General features: G+C 39.2%; 1 protein-coding gene across 1 annotated transcript; it reads left to right on the top strand.

Annotated features, from left to right (window-relative positions):
• Positions 1–16334: 16334 nt before the first annotated feature.
• Positions 16335–17724, top strand: LOC132121716 (pancreatic secretory granule membrane major glycoprotein GP2-like). Its single transcript, XM_059531440.1, has 4 exons — positions 16335–16577; positions 16659–16821; positions 17163–17265; positions 17365–17724. Exons 1-4 carry the CDS (start codon positions 16381–16383, stop codon positions 17466–17468), a joined length of 567 nt encoding a protein of 188 aa, XP_059387423.1. The 5' UTR covers positions 16335–16380; the 3' UTR covers positions 17469–17724.
• Positions 17725–19372: the final 1648 nt, after the last annotated feature.

The following is a 19372-nucleotide window of genomic DNA, read 5'->3' as shown; positions in this document are numbered from 1 at the left end:
CAAATAAATAAAAATAAATAAGCTTTAAAATAAATAACACACTGTGGCTATATTTTTAGGACTTGCTTTAAGGCATGTTTGCATTAAAAAAAACAAGCTTTTTTTAAGAATTCAGTATAGTCTCGGTAGTTTCAGCAGAAAGACCGGGACATATGAACTCACTCCGCTCAGAGGCCACGCCCACAGATTACATAGATCTGGCCTAGGGTGCCAAATCAGTCCCTGTACTTGTGATAATAAATCCTGTCTGAGGGGAATCTCCATTGAGAGCCCGCTAACAGATTGATCAGATCCACAAACCACGGCTGTGAGTGTGCCACCGCGGAGCCACCAGCAGCAGCTGTTCCACCCTGTCCAGCCGTATTCCGCATAATACCGCCGAAATCAGACGGATTGGGGAAAAACGCATACAAACTGGTCCTGGGCCAGTTGTGGGCTAATGCATCCAAGCCCAGAGGTGCTGGAGGGCATAGGGAGAACCAAAGCGGGTAATGCGTAGTCGTGTTCGACGCAAATAAATCCACTTCGCTTCCCCGAAAATCTGACATAGGAGACTCACCGTTTGGGGGTGCAATCCCCACTCCGCTTTCTCCAGAGTCTGCCTGGATAGCAAATTCGCTCCGAAGTCCATCGTCCGGGGACATGAACAGCTCGGATCGATAGAATTTAGTTCTGAAACCAAAAGGACATGTTTCACCAGCCTGCACAGGGGGCGAGAGCATAATCCTCTCTGATGATTCAGGTATGACACAACCGCTGTGTTGTCTGTTCTAAGCAGCACATGACGGCCGATCAGCAGATTCGAGAAATACTGGAGAGCCAGAAAAAAACCGCCAGTAATTCCAACCTGTTTATGTGCCTAACTCCCTTGACAAACAGTTCCCCAGTCGGACAAAGACGCATCCGTCGTGACAATCTCTCGGGAAGCGCAAATCCCCAGCCGAACTCGGTTGATATACATAGTTTTAGCAACATCACACACCGCCGTGTCACCGGGATCGTCCGATGCGGAGACAACGGGGTGAAACACTCCATGCGTAAACCCAGGCTGTTAAATGGTTCAGCACAAGATCCCCATGAGAGTGTGCTTGAGTCTGCGATTGCGCTAACACCAGCCAATCGCCTAAAATAGTTGAAACACGAACGCCCTGGGGCCGCAACGGGGCCAGAGATCCATCCATGCACTTTGAGATGTACTGATCTGCTTTGCCCTCTAAAGCGAATCTGAGGAACTTCCTGAGTCTCCTGATGATCATCAAAATCTTGAATTCCTCAGCCTGAGTGCAAGATTCAGATGGTGTAAATCCCGAATGGGTCGTAATCCGCCGTGTTTTTGTTTTTTTTAAAAAATAACGGCTGTAAAAACCCCGCCTCCATCTGAGAGGGGTGTACTTCGTCTATAGCCCCTTTGCTCAGCAGAGTTGACATCTCCTGTCGCAGCACCGCTATTTCCATCGGTTTCGCCACCATGGAAAGAATTCTGCGGAAAGGAGGCGGGCCTTATTGAAAACTGAATGGTGTATCCGTGACAAATCGTGCGTAACACCCATAGAGCAATATCGGACAAGCGTTCACACACGGCCCGAGATCATACTAGCGGTCTCAAAGGGAACGTTTGGCATTACAGCTCAATCCAATGCTGCTCGAAGCACTGTTTGCTGCGAGGCAGACAATGTAGAGTGTGGGGACTGCAGTGAGAGGGTTAGATGTGCATTAGCAATCCAACAGCACTCTCTGGTGGAGGGCACAGTCCCTGGCAAACATTAAGGAAAACGCATGTGTCAAACTCGCTGCGTTTCGTTGTGTATAATCCTGAAGCGTATCCACGGCAGGATTTAATCCAACAAGATAAACATCGGGCCACGCCGCCAGCGAGAACGCGGCAGCTGTGTGAGCCGTCATACACTGGCCATCTTTGCCAGCCTCCGCGCCATCCCTCAAACTCTGAAGGCTGGATTGTGCAGAGTGTCTGAGGGGGCGCGCGAATGAGAGCTCAGTTCAATGACGCTCGAGGTGCCTTTGCTGCGAGACAGTCAATGTTAGAGAACATGATGGAAAACGCATGCATCAAACTCGCTGCGTTTCGTTGTGTATAATCCTGAAGCGTATCCACGGCAGGATTTAATCCAACAAGATAAACATCGGGCCACTCCGCTAGCGAGAACGCGGCGGCTGTGTGAACCGTCATACGCTGGCCATCTTTGCCAGCCTCCGCGCCGCCCCTCAAACTCTGAAGGCTGGATTGTGCAGAGTGTCTGAGTGGGCGCTCAAATGATAGCTCAGTTCAATGACGCTCGAGGTGCCCTTGCTGCGAGACAGTCAAATGTTAGAGTGTGGAAACAGCAGTGAGAGGATTAGATGTGCATTAGCAGTCCAACAGCGCTCTCTGGAGGCGGGCACATTCCTTGGCAAACATGAAGGAAAAACGCATGCGTCACACTCGCTGTGTTTCGTTGTGTATAATCCTGAAGCATATCCATGGCAGGATTTAATCCAACAAGATATCATCGGGCCACGCCGCTAGCGAGAACTCGGCGGCTGTGTGAACCGTCATACACTGACCATCTTTGCCAGCCTCCGCGTCGTCCCTCAAACTCTGAAGGCTGGATTGTGCAGAGTGTCTGAGGGGGTGCGCGAACGATAGCTCAGTTCAATGACGCTCGAGGTGCATTTGCTGCGAGACAGTCAAAGTAAGAGTGTGGGGACTGCAGTGAGAGGGTAGATGTGCATTAGCAGTCCAACAGCACTCTCAGTGAAGGGCATAGTCCCTGGCGTGTTAACATGAAGTAAGGCGTGTGCGTCAAACTCGCTGCGTTTCGTTGTATATAATCCTGAAGCGTATCCATGGCAGGATTTAATCCAACAATATAAACATCGGGCCAAGCCGCTAGCGAAAACGCGGCGGCTTTGTGGGCAGTAATCCACCATGCGAGTAGCCATATAAATAGCTCACTGAGGAAGGAGAGGCGCGTTTCTCCTGTCCGCTCGGAGGGAGAGAACCGCGTATGCCGGCCAGAGCCTACTCAGAGTTCGAGGCCGCAGCTCGGACAACATAGTTTGAAGAGCAAAACTGCTGATAAACGCGCTCGAGTGGGGAAGAGCGAGCACATGGAACTCCAGTGCATCACTATATTCATAGTCAAGCCGCACATATCGCCCCTAACTAACATCTCGTGCAGGGCCTCGGCGACCGCAGAAGGGAAACAGTGGGGGTTAAGAAATACACTCCAGAGCGCGGATATTTCTTATATATATATATATATCTATATTACTGTAGCCGTAGGCTATCAAGGAGAGAACCTGTAGAGAGGCTGCAAAGAACCTCTCATAAGTGCCTCCTCGTGATAACCCATCATATGGCTCCTACCTTTCGTTGACTCATCGCGTCCGCGGTTGAGGAGTATACTGCTCGTGACGATCGCTGTTGAACGCGAGATAATAGGGCACAGAAGATTCGCTTCGTTACTGAAGGAATGAAATCTGAGTGAAATGGTACGCGGCACCAGGTATATATATGCGTACGCATGCATGGTCGGTGGCACGCGCTATTTGGCCAATAGGATTGGCGGGATGGTATAGGGCTTCAGACATTCGTCACACCGAAGGTGTTCCCATAGTGGTGACGTCACCGCAGCATTGAAGTGACCTATGAAAGGGAACTAATCAATTCTCTTTCCGGCTCAAGACTGCGCTAGTTTTGCGTATAGGGCTGTCACGTGATTAAGGAACGAGTCAAACTCGACCTGAGACACGAAAGACTCATGAGATGAACTAATCAATTCTCTTTCCGGCTCAAGACTGCGTTAGTTTTGCGTATGGGGCTGTCACGTGATTAAGGAACGAGTCAAATTCGACCCGAGACCCGAAAGACTCATGAGATGAACTAATCAATTCTCTTTCCGGCTCAAGACTGCGTTAGTTTTGCGTATGGGGTTGTCACGTGATTAAGGAATGACTTAAACCTGAGGACTTCTTGTCAGATAAGAGGTGAGGTGAGCTAATCACAGACTGACGACCCAGGTAAAGAAGGAATTTTTTTTTCTGTATCTTATAGCATTTTAGTTTTGTATTGTTTTTAGTGTGATCAACGTTTGCGTAAGTACTAGATGTGTTGGGGAAGTAACACATAACATTTTCATTACATTTTGCTAAAACGAACGAAATGACTCGAAAAAAGATTCGTTCATTTTGCTGAACGAGACTCAAAAGTCCGAGTCGGTAAAATGATCCGAAGTACGAGGCTGACTCCAGCTCCTTATTCGCCAGCTCCTTATTCGCCAAACTATCCGTTCCACCTTAAAAATGTCTAGCGGTTGTTAATCCTTCCCCCTCAGTGCTATTGGTTGTATTTTTTAAAGGAACAGTTGCACAAAAATGACATGCTTCATACAGCAGTTAACAATGAACGTTAAAAATATATAGTTCTGTAAAAATTTATTGTATGTTTCAATAAGTGATGCTCGTGAGTGATTCAGGCAGAGTTCTTTTTTAATTTAAACTCCATGCCTTACTCAAAGTTTTTTCAACATATCCTGTATGAATGGAACAAGATAATATTGTTTGCCACTCTTATGTAATTTTTATTAAAATGTATCCATTACTGTAAAAGATTAAATAAACATATACATTATTTATCTGTCGCACAAAATCTTGTATTACTGCAATTTCTGATGAGCTGTTGAAGAAACATGTGCCCTACTCAACTGTATTCTGACAAAGCATGTTGGGCATGTCATCATTTTGTTATTTCAAAGGTTCTCAAAAAAAGGAGCACCTACAGGGCAAGAGTAATTCACTCTATAACGAAATCCTGCATTAGAAAATTTTCTGATATTGTGTTATGGAACTATGATCCAGATAATATGCCTTCAATAGAAACTTTATGGGCCGAAAAAGCATATTGGGCATGTCATAATTTTCTTGTTTCAAGGTTCTCAAAAAAAGAAGCACGTAGAGGGCAAGAGTAAATCACTCTCTACTGAAATCCTGCATTAGAACATCTTATGATATTTTATTATGTAAATATAACCCAGAGAATATGCCCTCAATAGCAACTTTATGGGCCAAAAAAGCATATTGGGCATGTCATCATTTTCTTGTTTAAAAGGATCTCAAAAAAAGGAGTGCGTACAGGGCAAGAGTAATTCACTCTCTAACAAGATCCTGCATTAGAACATTTTCTGATAATTTATTACGGAAATATAACCCAGAGAAAATGCCCTCAATAGCAAATTTGGGCCGAAAAGGCATATTGGGCATGTAATCATTTTCTTGTTTCAAAGGTTCTCAAAAAAAGGAGCATGTAGAGGGCAAGAGTAATTCACTTTCTAACGAGATCCTGCATTAGAACATTTTCTGAGGATTTATTATGGAAATATGACCCAGAGAAAATGCCCTCAATAGCAACTTTATGAGCCGAAAAGCATATCTGACATGTCATAATATTTTTGTTTCAAAGGTTCTCAAAAAAAGGAGCACGTAAAGGGCAAGAGTAATTCACTCTCTAATGAGTTCCTGCATTAAAAACATATTCTGATGTTTTATTATGGAAAAATAACCCAGAAAATATGCCCTCAAAGCAACTTTATGGGCCGAAAAAGCATATTGGGCATGTCATCATTTTCTTGTTTCAAATGTTCTCAAAAAAAGGAGCATGTAGAGGGCAAGAGTAATTCACTCTCTAATGAATTCATGCATTAGAACGTTTTCTGATGTTTTATTATGGAAATGTAACCCAGAGAAAATGCTGTCAATAGTAACTTTTATGAGCCGGAAAAGCATATTTGGCATGCCATCATTTTCTTGTTTCAAAGGTTCTCAAAAAATGAGCACGTTCAGGGCAAGACTTATTCACTCTCTAACAAAATCCTGCATTAGAACATTTTCTGATGTTTTATTATGAAAATATAACCCAGAGAAAATGCTCAATAGCAACTTAATGGGCCGAAAAAGCATATTTGGCATGTCATTATTTTCTTGCTTCAAAGGTTCTCAAAAAAGGAACATGTAGAGGGCAAGAGTAATTCACTCTGTAACGAAATCCTGCATTAGAACATTTTCTGATGTTTTATTATGGAAATATGACCCAGAGAATATGCCCTTTGAAGCATCTGTATATGCCGTAAAAGCATATTGGGCATGTCATCATTTTCTTGTTTCAAAGGTTCTCAAAAAAAGGAGCATGTAGAGGGCAAGAGTAATTCACTCTCTAACTAAACCCTGCATTAGAACATTTTCTGATGGTTGATTATGGACATATAACCCAGCAACTTTATGGGCCGAAGAAGCATATTGGGCATGTCATAATTTTTTTGTATTAAAGGTTCTAAAAAAAGGTAAGCCACACACTTAATTAAAACAAATTACAGAAATGGCTACATATTTGTACTGCCAATGTTCTACAGCAGGGATCAGCAACCTTTTCGGCATGACATGCCATTTTTTATTTTTATGGTTAACCACTGTGCCAACACAGCCCCCCCCCCCCCCCCCACACACCCCGATATAATTCTGTATTTAAACGGTACATACACAATTTTTTATTATACGATAAAAAACGTTTTTTTAACGTTTAATCAGCGTTAATGCACTGCTTTAATTGATGAACCTGCACACACAGACACACACACACACACAACACACACCACTCACACACAGAGATCTGAGATCGTGCTGTGCAAAAAGTAGCATTCAGAGTGTTCTCACGCTACTTTTATTAATCGATACTGAATCGCTACATTATATTTCTCAACAACAAAGGGGCAAAATCGCTTCATTGTCTGCAGAGAGAGACAATTTACACCCCCCCCCCACTTTCTTTCTCTCAAAATGGCCATATTTCAGAAAATTTTTCATCACTGGATATAGCTTTAGGTCATTTAACATTTCTATGGTAAAACGTATTATTAAAAGTTGACTAATGTTAATTGATTTGCAGCTTCATCTTACCTCACTCTCTTTAACGTTAAACTGACGCTTCGCGCTCTGCTTCTGTGAACAGTAAACCGCAAAGTAGTTAAACAGTAAACTACTTTGATCTGATTGGCCATCTCAGTCATTTTGACATTGACGAGTGCTGTTAGACCGAGGCTTTGATCTGAAGCACCTAGTATGTGCAGTGTTTGCACGTGCATCCATGCAAGTTAATTCTCACACTTTAATAGTATTTGTAGCTCCTAACAGGCTGTGTGACTATGAGAAGTTATTACATCAAACTGTACGTCATTATACAGTTTTCCTTATTGCTTGTGTGCCAGCGATTATCCCTCTGCGTGTCACTGTTGGCACGCGTGCCGTAGGTTGCCAACCCCTGTTCTACAGTTCTGGGCCCGGTTCCCCAATAACGCTCACTCTTAGCGCACTAAGAAGACCTCGAAAGATATATCTGTTTCTAAGTGTGTTCCCCTAAGTGTCCCTTAGGAAGCTTCTTAACACGCTGCCGCTTACGTTCGACGTTACAAAAGCGCTGTCCCAAGTGAAAGTGCTGAATTAGTTGGCATCGATTGCTCAGGAACCGATTTTCCACTTCACGCGAAAGGTGCATTACAGCGTTAAGAAAGACAACACGTTCAATGCAAATGAAACATTCCTCAAATTATTCCAGTAACATTTATTTTAACATAGTTTAAGTTATCAGAAAAATATATACTATAAATTAAATTATAAAATGGTAAGTAATATGTTCACACCATATGTTGTGACGGTTAGATGAACAGGGTATCCCTCGCTAATCATCCACCCTCCTTATCCCATTGTGCCACTTGTGCCGTTTCTTGTCATGGGTTTAACGACCTCTAAAAATTATTTAATACACTTTTATACTAGGGTTAAGGTACTTTACAATCAGAATTGATTGACAAGCTGCTGCAGTTACTTCTGTTTAATGTGGTATTGATTGCCATTGGTTAATGTTTTCAATAAAAAGCAACCTATCTACAATAAACAGAGAGAGTTATATACAGAATATGGTGGGGAAGCAACGTAAAAAAAAGGTCACCAAGCTTCTCGTCAGAGGAACTTGAAGTTTTGCTGGACCTTGCGACCTAGTAGGAGATCACAACCCTATATATATATGGTCTACTATAATCTATGGTCTACTGCACATTTATGGCCGCGTATCCCTTTCACGATATGTACGCCAGATCAATCACTGATGGATTGGCGATAGGGACGAGTGTGCCATCCAACAGGCCCAAGACTCTGGGGATGCCAGCAATGTCATGACAGCCCTGCTGCACCTCCTGGACCTCCTGGACCTTCTGACGTGTTGCCGCCAGCCAGATGTAATCCCCGGCATGGCACAGAAGGGCGTTGGTGACAGTGGATGCACCTCCACACCGAGGTCTTGATTAGGCCGTAGCTCTCTCCCACAACCTCGATGAAGCTCTCTGTAGCGAAAAACCCTAGTGCTGCAAGCAGCTGGACTTCAGGGCTTAAAGCAAATTTATTAAAAGGATTATTAGGAACAGTTGTTCAATTTCTCATTAATGCAATTATCTAATCAACCAATCAGATGGCAGTTGCTTCAATGCATTTAGGGGTGTGGTCCTGGTCAACACAATCTCCTGAACTCCAAACTGAATGTCAGAATGGGAAAGAAAGGTGATTTAAGCAATTTTGAGCGTGGCATGTTTGTTGGTGCCAGACAGGCTGGTCTGAGTATTTCACAATATGCTCTGTTACTGGGATTTTCACACACAACCATTTCTAGGGTTTACAAAGAATGGTGTGAAAAGGGAAAAACATCCAGTTTGTCCGGCAGTCCTGTGGGCGAAAATGCCTTGTTGATGCTAGAGGTCAGAGGAGAATGGGCTGACTGATTCAAGCTGATAGAAGAGCAACTTTGACTGAAATAACCACTTGTTACAACCAAGGTATGCAGCAAAGCATTTTTGAAGCCACAACACGCACGACCTTGAGGCGGATGAGCTACAACAGCAGAAGACCCCACTGGGTACCACTCATCTCCACTACAAATAGGAAAAAGAGGCTACAATATGCACAAGCTCACCAAAATTGGACAGTTGAAGACTGGAAAAATGTTGCCTGGTCGTATGAGTCTTGATTTCTGTCGAGACATTTAGATGGTAGAGTCAGAACCTCAAGGGAGGGGTTCTGAACATCATATTTTCAAATCAACATACAAAAATGTTGTAACTAGAGATTTCCTTTCAGAATTATTTTTATGTAATAGTCTACATTGCCTTTTTTAAAACTTTCAAATAATGTAAGTTTGCACTCCATTGATACAATGTCAACATATATGGTTACCTAGGTAGGCCGGGTTCTGAGCTTCATATTTTTATTATAAAATGTTTTTATGCAGGATTTCATTAGATAATGAATTTTGAATTATTATTATTATTGGGAACTTTTTAAGTATTTAAGTTGTGATTCCCACTACACTGTAGGCATATGCAGTTGCTTTGGAGGGCATTTTCTCTGGGTTATATTTCCATGATAAAACATCAGAAAAATGTTCTAATGCAGGATTTCGTTAGAGAGTGAATTACTCTTGCCCTCTACGTGCTCCTTTTTTGAGAACCTTTGAAACAAGAAAATTATGACATGCCAATTTGCTTTTTCGGCCCATAAACTTGCTATTAAGGACATATTTCCATAATAAAACATCAGAAAATGTTCTAATGCAGGATCTTGTTTGAGAGTGAATTACTCTTGCCCTTTACGTGCTCCTTTTTTTGAGAACCTTTGAAACAAGAAAATGACGACATGCCCAATATGCTTTTTCTGCATATACAGATGCTTTGGAAGGCATTTTCTCTGGGTCAAATTTCCATAATAAAACATCAGACAATGTTCTAATGCAGGGTCTCGTTAGAAAGGGAATTACTCTTGCCCTCTACGTGCTCCTTTTTTTAAGAACATTTGAAACAAGAAAATGATGACATGCCCAATATGCTTTTTCGGCCCAAAAAGTTGCTATTAGGAGCATTTTCTCTGGGTTATATTTCCATAATTAAACATCAGAAAATGTTCTAATGCAGGATCTCGTTAGAGAGCAAATTACTCTTGCCCTCTACGTGCTCCTTTTTTTGAGAACCTTTGAAACAAAAAAATTATGAAATGCCAAATATGCTTTTCGGCCCAGAAAGTTGCTTTTGAGGGCATATTCTCTGGGTTATATTTACATAAAAAAACATCATAAGATGTTCTAATGCAGGATTTCAGTAGCAAGTGAATTACTCTTGCCCTCTACGTGCTTCTTTTTTTGAGAACCTTTGAAACAAGAAAATGATGACATGCCCACTATGCTTTTTCGGCCCATAAAGTTGCTTTTGAGGGCATATTCTCTGGGTCATATTTCCTTAATAAAACATCAGAAAATGTTTTTAATGCAGGAACTCATTAGAGTGTGAATTACTCTTGCCCTCTACATGCTCCTTTTTTTGAGAACCTTTGAAATAAGAAAATGATGACATGCCCAATATGCTTTTTCCTATATACAGTTGCTTTGGAGGGCATATTCTCTGGGTTATATTTCCATAATAAATTATCAGAGAATGTTCTAATGCAGGATCTAGTTAGAAAGTGAATTACTCTTGCCCTCTACATGCTCCTTTTTTTGAGAACCTTTGAAATAAGAAAATGATGACATGCCCAATATGCTTTTTCGCATATACAGTTGCTTTGGAGGGCATATTCTCTGGGTTATATTTCCGTAATAAATCATCAGAAAATGTTCTAATGCAGGATCTCGTTAGAAAGTGAATTACTCTTGCCCTCTAAGTGCTCCTTTTTTTAAGAACCTTTGAAACAAGAAAATGATGACATGCCCAATATGCTTTTTCGGCCCCATAAAGCTGCTTTTGAGGGCATTTTCTCTGGGTTATATTTCCATAATAAAACATCAGAAAATGTTCTAATTGAGGATCACGTTAGAGATTTTGAGAAAGTTTGAATCAAGGAAATGATGACATGCCCAATATGCTTTTCCGGCCCATAAAGTTGCTATTGACAGCATTTTCTCTGGGTTATATTTCCATAATAAAACATCAGAAAATGTTCTAATGCACGAATTCATTAGAGAGTGAATTACTCTTGCCCTCTACATGCTCCTTTTTTTGAGAACCTTTGAAACAAGAAAATGATGACATGCCCAATATGCTTTTTCGGCCCATAAAGTTGCTTTGGGGGCATTTTCTCTGGGTTATATTTCCATAATAAAACATCAGAATATGTTTTTAATGCAGGAACTCATTAGAGAGTGAATTACTCTTGCCCTTTACGTGCTCCTTTTTTTGAGAACCTTTGAAATAAGAAAATGATGACATGCCCAATATGCTTTTTCGCATATACAGTTGCTTTGGAGGGCATATTCTCTGGCTTATATTTCCGTAATAAATTATCAGAAAATGTTCAATCAGGATCTCATTAGAAAGTGAATTACTCTTGCCCTCTACGTGCTCCTTTTTTGAGAACCTTTGAAACAAAAATATTATGACATGTCAGATATGCTTTTCGGCTCATAAAGTTGCTATTGAGGGCATTTTCTCTGGGTCATATTTCCATAATAAATCATCAGAAAATGTTCTAATGCAGGATCTCGTTAGAAAGTGAATTACTCTTGCCCTCTACATGCTCCTTTTTTTGAGAACCTTTGAAACAAGAAAATGATTACATGCCCAATATGCCTTTTCGGCCCAAATTTGCTATTGAGGGCATTTTCTCTGGGTTATATTTCCGTAATAAATTATCAGAAAATTTTCTAATGCAGGATCTCGTTAGAGAGTGAATTACTCTTGCCCTCTACGTGCTTCTTTTTTTGAGAACCTTTGAAACAAGAAAATTATGACATGCCCAATATGCTTTTTCAGCCCATAAAGTTTCTATTGAAGGCATATTCTCTGGATCATAGTTCCATAACACAATATCAGAAAATTTTCTAATGCAGGATTTCGTTATAGAGTGAATTACTCTTGCCCTGTAGGTGCTCCTTTTTTTGAGAACCTTTGAAATAACAAAATGATGACATGCCCAACATGCTTTGTCAGAATACAGTTGAGTAGGGCACATGTTTCTTCAACAGCTCATCAGAAATTGCAGTAATACAAGATTTTGTGCGACAGATAAATAATGTATATGTTTATTTAATCTTTTACAGTAATGGATACATTTTAATAAAAATTACATAAGAGCGGCAAACAATATTATCTTGTTCCATTCATACAGGATATGTTGAAAAAACTTTGAGTAAGGCATGGAGTTTAAATTAAAAAAGAACTCTGCCTGAATCACTCACGAGCATCACTTATTGAAACATACAATAAATTTTTACAGAACTACATAATTTTAACGTTCATTGTTAACTGCTGTATGAAGCATGTCATTTTTGTGCAACTGTTCCTTTATAAAATACAACCAATAGCACTGAGGGGGAAGGATTAACAACCGCTAGACATTTTTAAGGTGGAACGGATAGTTTAGCGATTAAAGAGCTGGCGAATAAGGAGCTGGAGTCAGCCTCGTATCCGAACTTTCCATCACTATCACTGACCAGATTAACAGAAATTTTCTTGTATTGTTATTTGCTTACTCGAAAGACTGACGGTGAGGAGCTGGATAGGTCAGGGTACATTCATTGTGAGACAGAAATTAGCATAGAAAATCCATGTTTGGATTTGACAACTAAATATTACAAGTCAAGTAAGTAAAGACTCTGGGCTGGAGCTGAAAGTCATGTATTAAATATATATTGTTATGTTCAACGTGTATTTGTGTGTTTCTCTGCTCTTTCTGTCTCCATTCAATCTTTTTAGGTGGCGATTGTTTATTGGCTACGTGTCGTTATTGTGGACTCGCATCAGCAGTTGTTCCACCAATCCACTGCTGCGCTGCTGGAATTAAAAAGCCCATTTATGAGAAGGAAGACAGATTCTCGTCAGATCTCATCCGACTTGCACGCACAAAGATTTTATGTTGAAACGACCACTGTTTAGGAATGTCTGTGAGCTTAAAATTTAGTTCACGTGATTCGAGTAACACTCTTTTGAGGTATGGATTATTGTTAATGTTTTGGGATGCCTAGTTACGTGATTTGAGAAACACTCCTGTAAGATCATTAAAAAGGACGCTGCATTTGTTGTTAGTGTAACGTTAGCTGATCTTTAAACAAGCGAGCAGTTGTTCATTACACTTAGAGCATTGAGTATTGTGTATTGAGTTAACTCTACCGATCGCAGAAGCATACACCCAACACCAACGGGAGGTAGGATTCTCTCTCTTAATAAGGCGTGGAGTGTTCGCCTTTAGTGTATTAGTGTATGTTTGTTTTTAGTTAGTGCCGTTTGGTTAAGGCGGCGTATCCGTCGAAGAATTCGGTTTTGTTTCAACATTCTTTTTTTCTTTGTTAGTTAGTTTAGAGGGACGACTAAAATTAAGATATAACATTTATGTTTTGATTATTTCATTGCTTTGGCGACACTCTTGTTTTTTTTCTTTTACACTAGTTTTTATTTTTGATTTTGTTGCTGATATTATATTTCATTCCTTTTGAATAAGTTTACAAATAAACGTCTTAACGTTTTCAACGTTTAAGTGATGTTTCTTGGTTGTTTTTCTTGCCTTAACTCATAGCAACAGTGTCTCACACCAATGTTACATAATCATCCCTTTTTTTACCACTTTAAATGCGTAACAATATATTAAATCGGTATAACAGGTTTTTTGATTGTGACAGATACACTTTATACTTTTTTTCATGGCTGTTTAATGCTTATATTGTTTTATATCAGGTGAAATAAACAATAGACAAACAACGAGTCATTCTTTCATTTTATTGAATCTTCACCTCTTCCTCTTTCCATCCTTTGTTTTACTTTAAAAGTGTAAAAATCTAATTATAGTAGGAATAATTAATGTCTAAGAGTACATCTTCTTGGTATTATTTTTCATCTCCAATTGAGTTGTAATTTATATCATTTAATCGCTCATTAATTTCTAAAAAATTCTGAATGGTGTGGAATGACATTGGGAGTTTGTTTCTGGAGCTAAGGACTTTAACAGAAACATCAAAATCAGACAAAAATAAAATAAGAAATTGCAAAATAATTTACTTTTAGATAACTACTTATCTGACTTCATTTTAAAACAATATCAAATTTAGTCATTGGTCGTTTATATAATCATTTATCTAGACATTTTATTACTGTACTGAACACTTTGCTTAATACTGTAATCATTCATTCAGATTACAGTGTCATTCAGAGTTTCGCTCAGGCCATGTACAGTACGTCAAGTGAAAGTAAAGTGAGTGACGTGAAAGTGACGTGTAGCCAAGTATGGTGTCCCATACTCTGAATTTGTAATTCTCTAATCATTAGGCAATGATGGTAAAAAAACTCACCAGTCTTGGTCATTAGACAAGGGTATTTATTAGGCAAAATAATCGATGGACAAACTTCAGGTAATTTTTTTTCACATTATTTCATCTTCACTTCTTCCTCTTACCATCCGGTCTTTTCCATTACAAATGTAGGCACCCTTATTCCATTCCCTGTTTTTCTTCCTGTGCACCCTGTCCTGTGCCAGATTGTTGTTGAGCTAACCTGTGTGTGTGGTGTTTCCCTTTGTGTACAACATTGCCTTGTATCTAGACTGTGTTCTCCTCAGTGGGGTAGTTTAGAGTCATTAGCACTCCTCAATCCCACCTGCCAGTTCAAACATTTTACAAGTGAATGAATGCTTTGATACATTTAATCTTCATTATATAATGCTCTGTTAAAAATTTTAGTACCTTTCACCACCCCAAGTGTGGACCCCTGCTACACCTACACCAGTCTGGATGAGCCTTGGAGAGCCACTGACTATTCTAACACGGGCGTGTGTGATTATAATGTGGAGTGGAATGGCTGGTACAGGATGTTCTACAATGGTCAGAACACTCGGATGCCAGAATCATGTGTTAATCAAGGCATGTGTGGAACGCAATACCCACTGTGGCTACCCACCAAGATGGATTGGTCATCCGTCAGGTCTGTGCTTCCACATGGAGTGGTTGCTGTGGTTACACATCCCACCCTATAAGAGTCAAAGCCTGTCCTGGAAATTACTATGTTTACGAGTTTGTCAAGCCAATGTTTTGTTCAGTTTACTGTGTAGGTAAGAATTTATCTATGCACTAGAGTCTTTAATTTTTGTGGATTTTACTTAATTTTTACTTAAATATATATATATATATATTTCTTATACTAGATATCACATGTCTTAATGAAACATCTACAACAACAGAGACAATCCCACCCATAGATTCCTTAACTCTGCCCATCACTAACACTGGTAAAGTATTGTCAACTCCTTTAGGAACCCTTATGTAAATCTTTTTGTACATGCATTTTCATTAGATAGTTTTTTATCCCACTTTTACATTATTAAATGTATTTGTAGCACATTTCTCCAAATACAATAATATTAAAACAGAATAAAGATTACAAAGTAGAATGAAAACAACGGAGATAGAACAAAAGTACAATAAACTTAAAGTATTATTCTCAATGTTGTTAGTTGTCATCTTCTTCTGTGCTCAGTAGCAAAGGGTATGTTTTATCCCTTTTGTTAAAAAAAATATACTAGACGTGTTAAACCCAAGACAAACTGTCTTCAGCATTGAATAATTTACACAGGGAGCTGGAGTGTTGTGGCATACAGTACATGTCTTGTTTTGTATTCTGTGTCTGTTCTTCTCTTAGATTTGGAAGATTGTTCTAGACTCAACTGCTCAGAGGATGGTGTGGGAAGAAAAATTGTGTTTATGGCTGTTTATGGCTGTTTATGTAATGACGACTTATCTAGACAACAGTCACAGACTCTTTTGGTGGGTATGATTCCACAACAAAATTTGAAACGTTTTTCAGTTGTCTAATTAGCTGTTTTGTCTCAGATTTCTCAGAAAGCTGTGAAAGCAGCTCTGGCTCCATGTCTGTGTCTCGCTGTCAGCTCTTTGAGGCTGGTTTTCCAGCTGACGTCTTACACCTCAATGAACCCAGCTGCAGAGGAACAGTCCGGAATGGCAGAGTGGAATTCCATTTTGATAATGATGAACACATCTGTGGCACAAATCTTGTGGATTTTTCTAAGAATATATATACTGAATGCTATGGTCTTCACTGTTGTTTATATAGCACTTTGTACAATACATATTATTAAAGCAGCTTCACAGTGTTAAACAGGAAAATAGTGTGTCAGTAAAAATATAATTCTGTTGTAATGCAGTTCTCAAAAGAGGGCAATGGTAAACAGTCAATTTTCATTTTTATATATATATATTGAGTGAAAATCCTGTTTTGTTTTTTAATGAATCTTGGACATTTCAACAGCATTGTGCACAAGACTCTTCCCGCTGGAGAAGGCAGATATCAGGTTCGGATGATTCCATATGAGGATGATGAGTTTACTCGGCCCTTCACTGGTAGAGTGGATGCAGAGCTGGACCAGAAGATGAATGTGGAAGTTCGTGTCGAGGGGGTTGACAGCCGTCAGTTTGCTCTGGTGATGGACACGTGTTGGGCTACACCTGTGAATGATCCTGATTACAGTCTCCGCTGGGATCTCATCCTCACAGAGTAAAGCTGTGCTGTTTTAGGATTACCTGTGAAACTTTGATTTTGATTTGATTTGTTAATTGTCATTGTTAAAATTCTCAGGTGTCCCAACCCAAATGATGACACAGTGGAGCTGCTGCAGAACGGCGTCTCGACATCCAGCCGTTTCTCCTTCAGGATGTTCATCTTCACTGCAAACTCCACTAAGCTTTACCTGCACTGCGCTGTTCACCTGTGCCTTCTGTCAAGCAATCGCTGCTCAACGGTGAGTTTACAAAAATCTCACATATTTATGTTAACATTAATTAAATGTAGCAATTATTATGCAGTGTCTCTGTCTGTTTGTATATATTACATTTCTGTAGTAAAATGTGATGGTTAAATGTGAAGGTTTATGAATCTGTAGTTGATAAACTATTGCTGATCAAACAATAAGAAAAGTCGGTGTTAACGTTTAATGTTCAAGGCTGATAAATGACTTGTTTTGGCTACGTTATAGCCTATATTTGTTCAGTGATATTTATCGGGGATTCACACAGCTGGATTTTCCCCACATTTAACATAAACATACACACGTATTCTCATGAGATCACGTTGCTCTATTAGGACTGTAACTCTGAACCTCACTGGAGAGAGCGCAGGTCTCTGGACTTCCTTGACAGTGCTTCCATATCCCTGGGTCCTCTGATGTTGTCTGAAGGGAACACAGGTGAACATTAAGTTTGTTTTAATTGTTTGAAATGAAGGTTTATGAATATTTCTGTCATGAATACTTTACATTTTACTGCATTACATTTCCTGTTCACAGAAAAATGGATCCCAGAGCAAGTGGAGGTATCAGAGGCTTCTCCTCTGTGTGCTTCTCTGATGCTGTTACTTGCTCATCTGATGAGTTCCCTGACCCTATTTTAGTTAGATTTAAAAGGTGCAACATTTTAAATATATATTGCCAATTTAATTACTGTAGAACTAACAGGCACCCTGGTTTTGTGGTTTCTTTATTTCGTAACTGTTATTCTATGTTCCATTATGAATGAATTGTCATTTAACAATACATCAATTGTTATGTATACTGCATGCGTTGCAACAACAATCAGATTCATGTTTATTCAAATCATGGCAAAACATAATTGAGTTATTCCTGTTCTGGGGTTCTTTTTTGATTCTTTAACTTAAAACAAAGGGAAAGATAAAAAAGGATTGTGTAGTACTTATAAGGAAATACTTCTATAAAGAGCTGACTTTCACACTAGTGCAACTAAAATGTGTGATATGATAGTAGGAATCTAACATGTCTTGCATTTCTTAAAAATTATGTTTAGTATGCCATCCAGTATATATGAATATAATTTTGTCTTTCAGTAAAAATATAATAAAGATTAATGATCATCATCATGCTGTTTTACTTTCAACTCACATTACAAAGAATGTACAGTTCTTTCTTAGAAGGCGAGTTGGTCATATTAGTCAAGCCAGTGGTCACATTATCAAAAATGTTCCAATATTGATCTAGTTTTTAGTTATAGATGGTAAAGAGAAACTGAAAATCAAGGGCTGTGTAGAGCAGCATTTATTGTGAGACAAGTTCACATTCAAGCAGTTCTCTGACACTGTCCTTGAATAAACCCTGTTGTGTGAGCGCTTAATTAATAACCGTTGAAGATAGCTCAATTACATTCAGAAAATACCATTTTATTTTTTAACAATATTTTAATTAATTATACCATTCTGATTACTGTTTGGATTTACAGCAGAATATTACAGATCACAGACCATGCCCATTTTCTAAATTGTATCGTTAACATTCAGCAAATTGTGTAATTTAGATTGCAGATATGTTTCTGCCAAACATGTTAAGATAAATATTAGATAAAGAATAAAAATATTGATTTTGTTCTAATTGGTCTCTAAGGGTTAACATGTAGTATGTAATGTAGTAGTATATTCAGTATAAAATGTGTGAAACTGTTTTTATTGCAAATCCATTTGCCTTAAACACACATCAGCAAGCTTATAATGAACAACTCGGTGTCAATTTCAGTTCAGTGAGATGCAAATAACACTGAGTGTTTTAGTGAAGAATTAGAGACTATTTGTCTTCTGTTGTGTGTCTCCTCTATACATGAGGTCTGAGCTTCACTGAGAGCAATGGATATGATCAGAACCTTATAATGTTCAGTTTTCATGCTCTACATTCATAGAAGAATTAAAAGAATAGAAGAAGATTTTTTTCTGGGGGAAACTTGACCAACTGGATTTGTAACAATTACTGGTAACTTGATAAGAATCATTCACTGTGTGGAATCCATCATGGTGGTATCTTAAAAGAAAGAATGAAGGTGAAAAAAACAGGCAGTAAACCTGATTATCAGGTTTGACTGAACAAACAAGGAAACACACAGTACTTCACGTGTGATTCTCATGCTATAACTTCATCCCCTCACCCGCCCAGCCCAAACCTGGAGTGGGTAAAATGCTGTAACAGTGTTGACAATGCTCAGTTCATGTTATTTAATGTGACAAGGCATTGTATAAATGGCATAAAATCATGACAATGTTAATAAATTTGAAAATTGTGGATCACTTATCAAAACCTCTTGATGTGCACATTCGAAGCATACATTGCACAATTGAAAACTGATAAGATTCTATCTATTTAGTTTAAGCAATGAGCTACTTGTCCAATGTCTGCAGGCTAGGGATGTACAACATTTCTAAAGTGTTTTAAAAGATATAACAGCTTACGTTAAGTTTGATGTGTTAATCGCATTCAAAATAAATATGTTGATATGAATTTCTGCTTTCAGAATCAGAAA

The sequence above is a fragment of the Carassius carassius genome, chromosome 39 (assembly GCF_963082965.1).
Source record: "Carassius carassius chromosome 39, fCarCar2.1, whole genome shotgun sequence".
NCBI classification, from domain to species: Eukaryota; Metazoa; Chordata; class Actinopteri; order Cypriniformes; family Cyprinidae; genus Carassius; species Carassius carassius.
Note: the sequence above shows the minus strand (reverse complement) of the source record. Positions and strands in the feature narration are given on the sequence as shown.

Excerpts from the sequence above, each read along its gene's own strand:
- LOC132121716 (XM_059531440.1), top strand. The coding sequence starts at position 16,381 with ATGATTCCATATGAGGATGATGAGTTTACTCGGCCCTTCACTGGTAGA. Across the intron at positions 16,578-16,658 it reads TGGGATCTCATCCTCACAGA|GTGTCCCAACCCAAATGATG; the intron begins GTAAAGCTGTGC and ends TAAAATTCTCAG. Across the intron at positions 17,266-17,364 it reads GTTGTCTGAAGGGAACACAG|AAAAATGGATCCCAGAGCAA; the intron begins GTGAACATTAAG and ends TCCTGTTCACAG.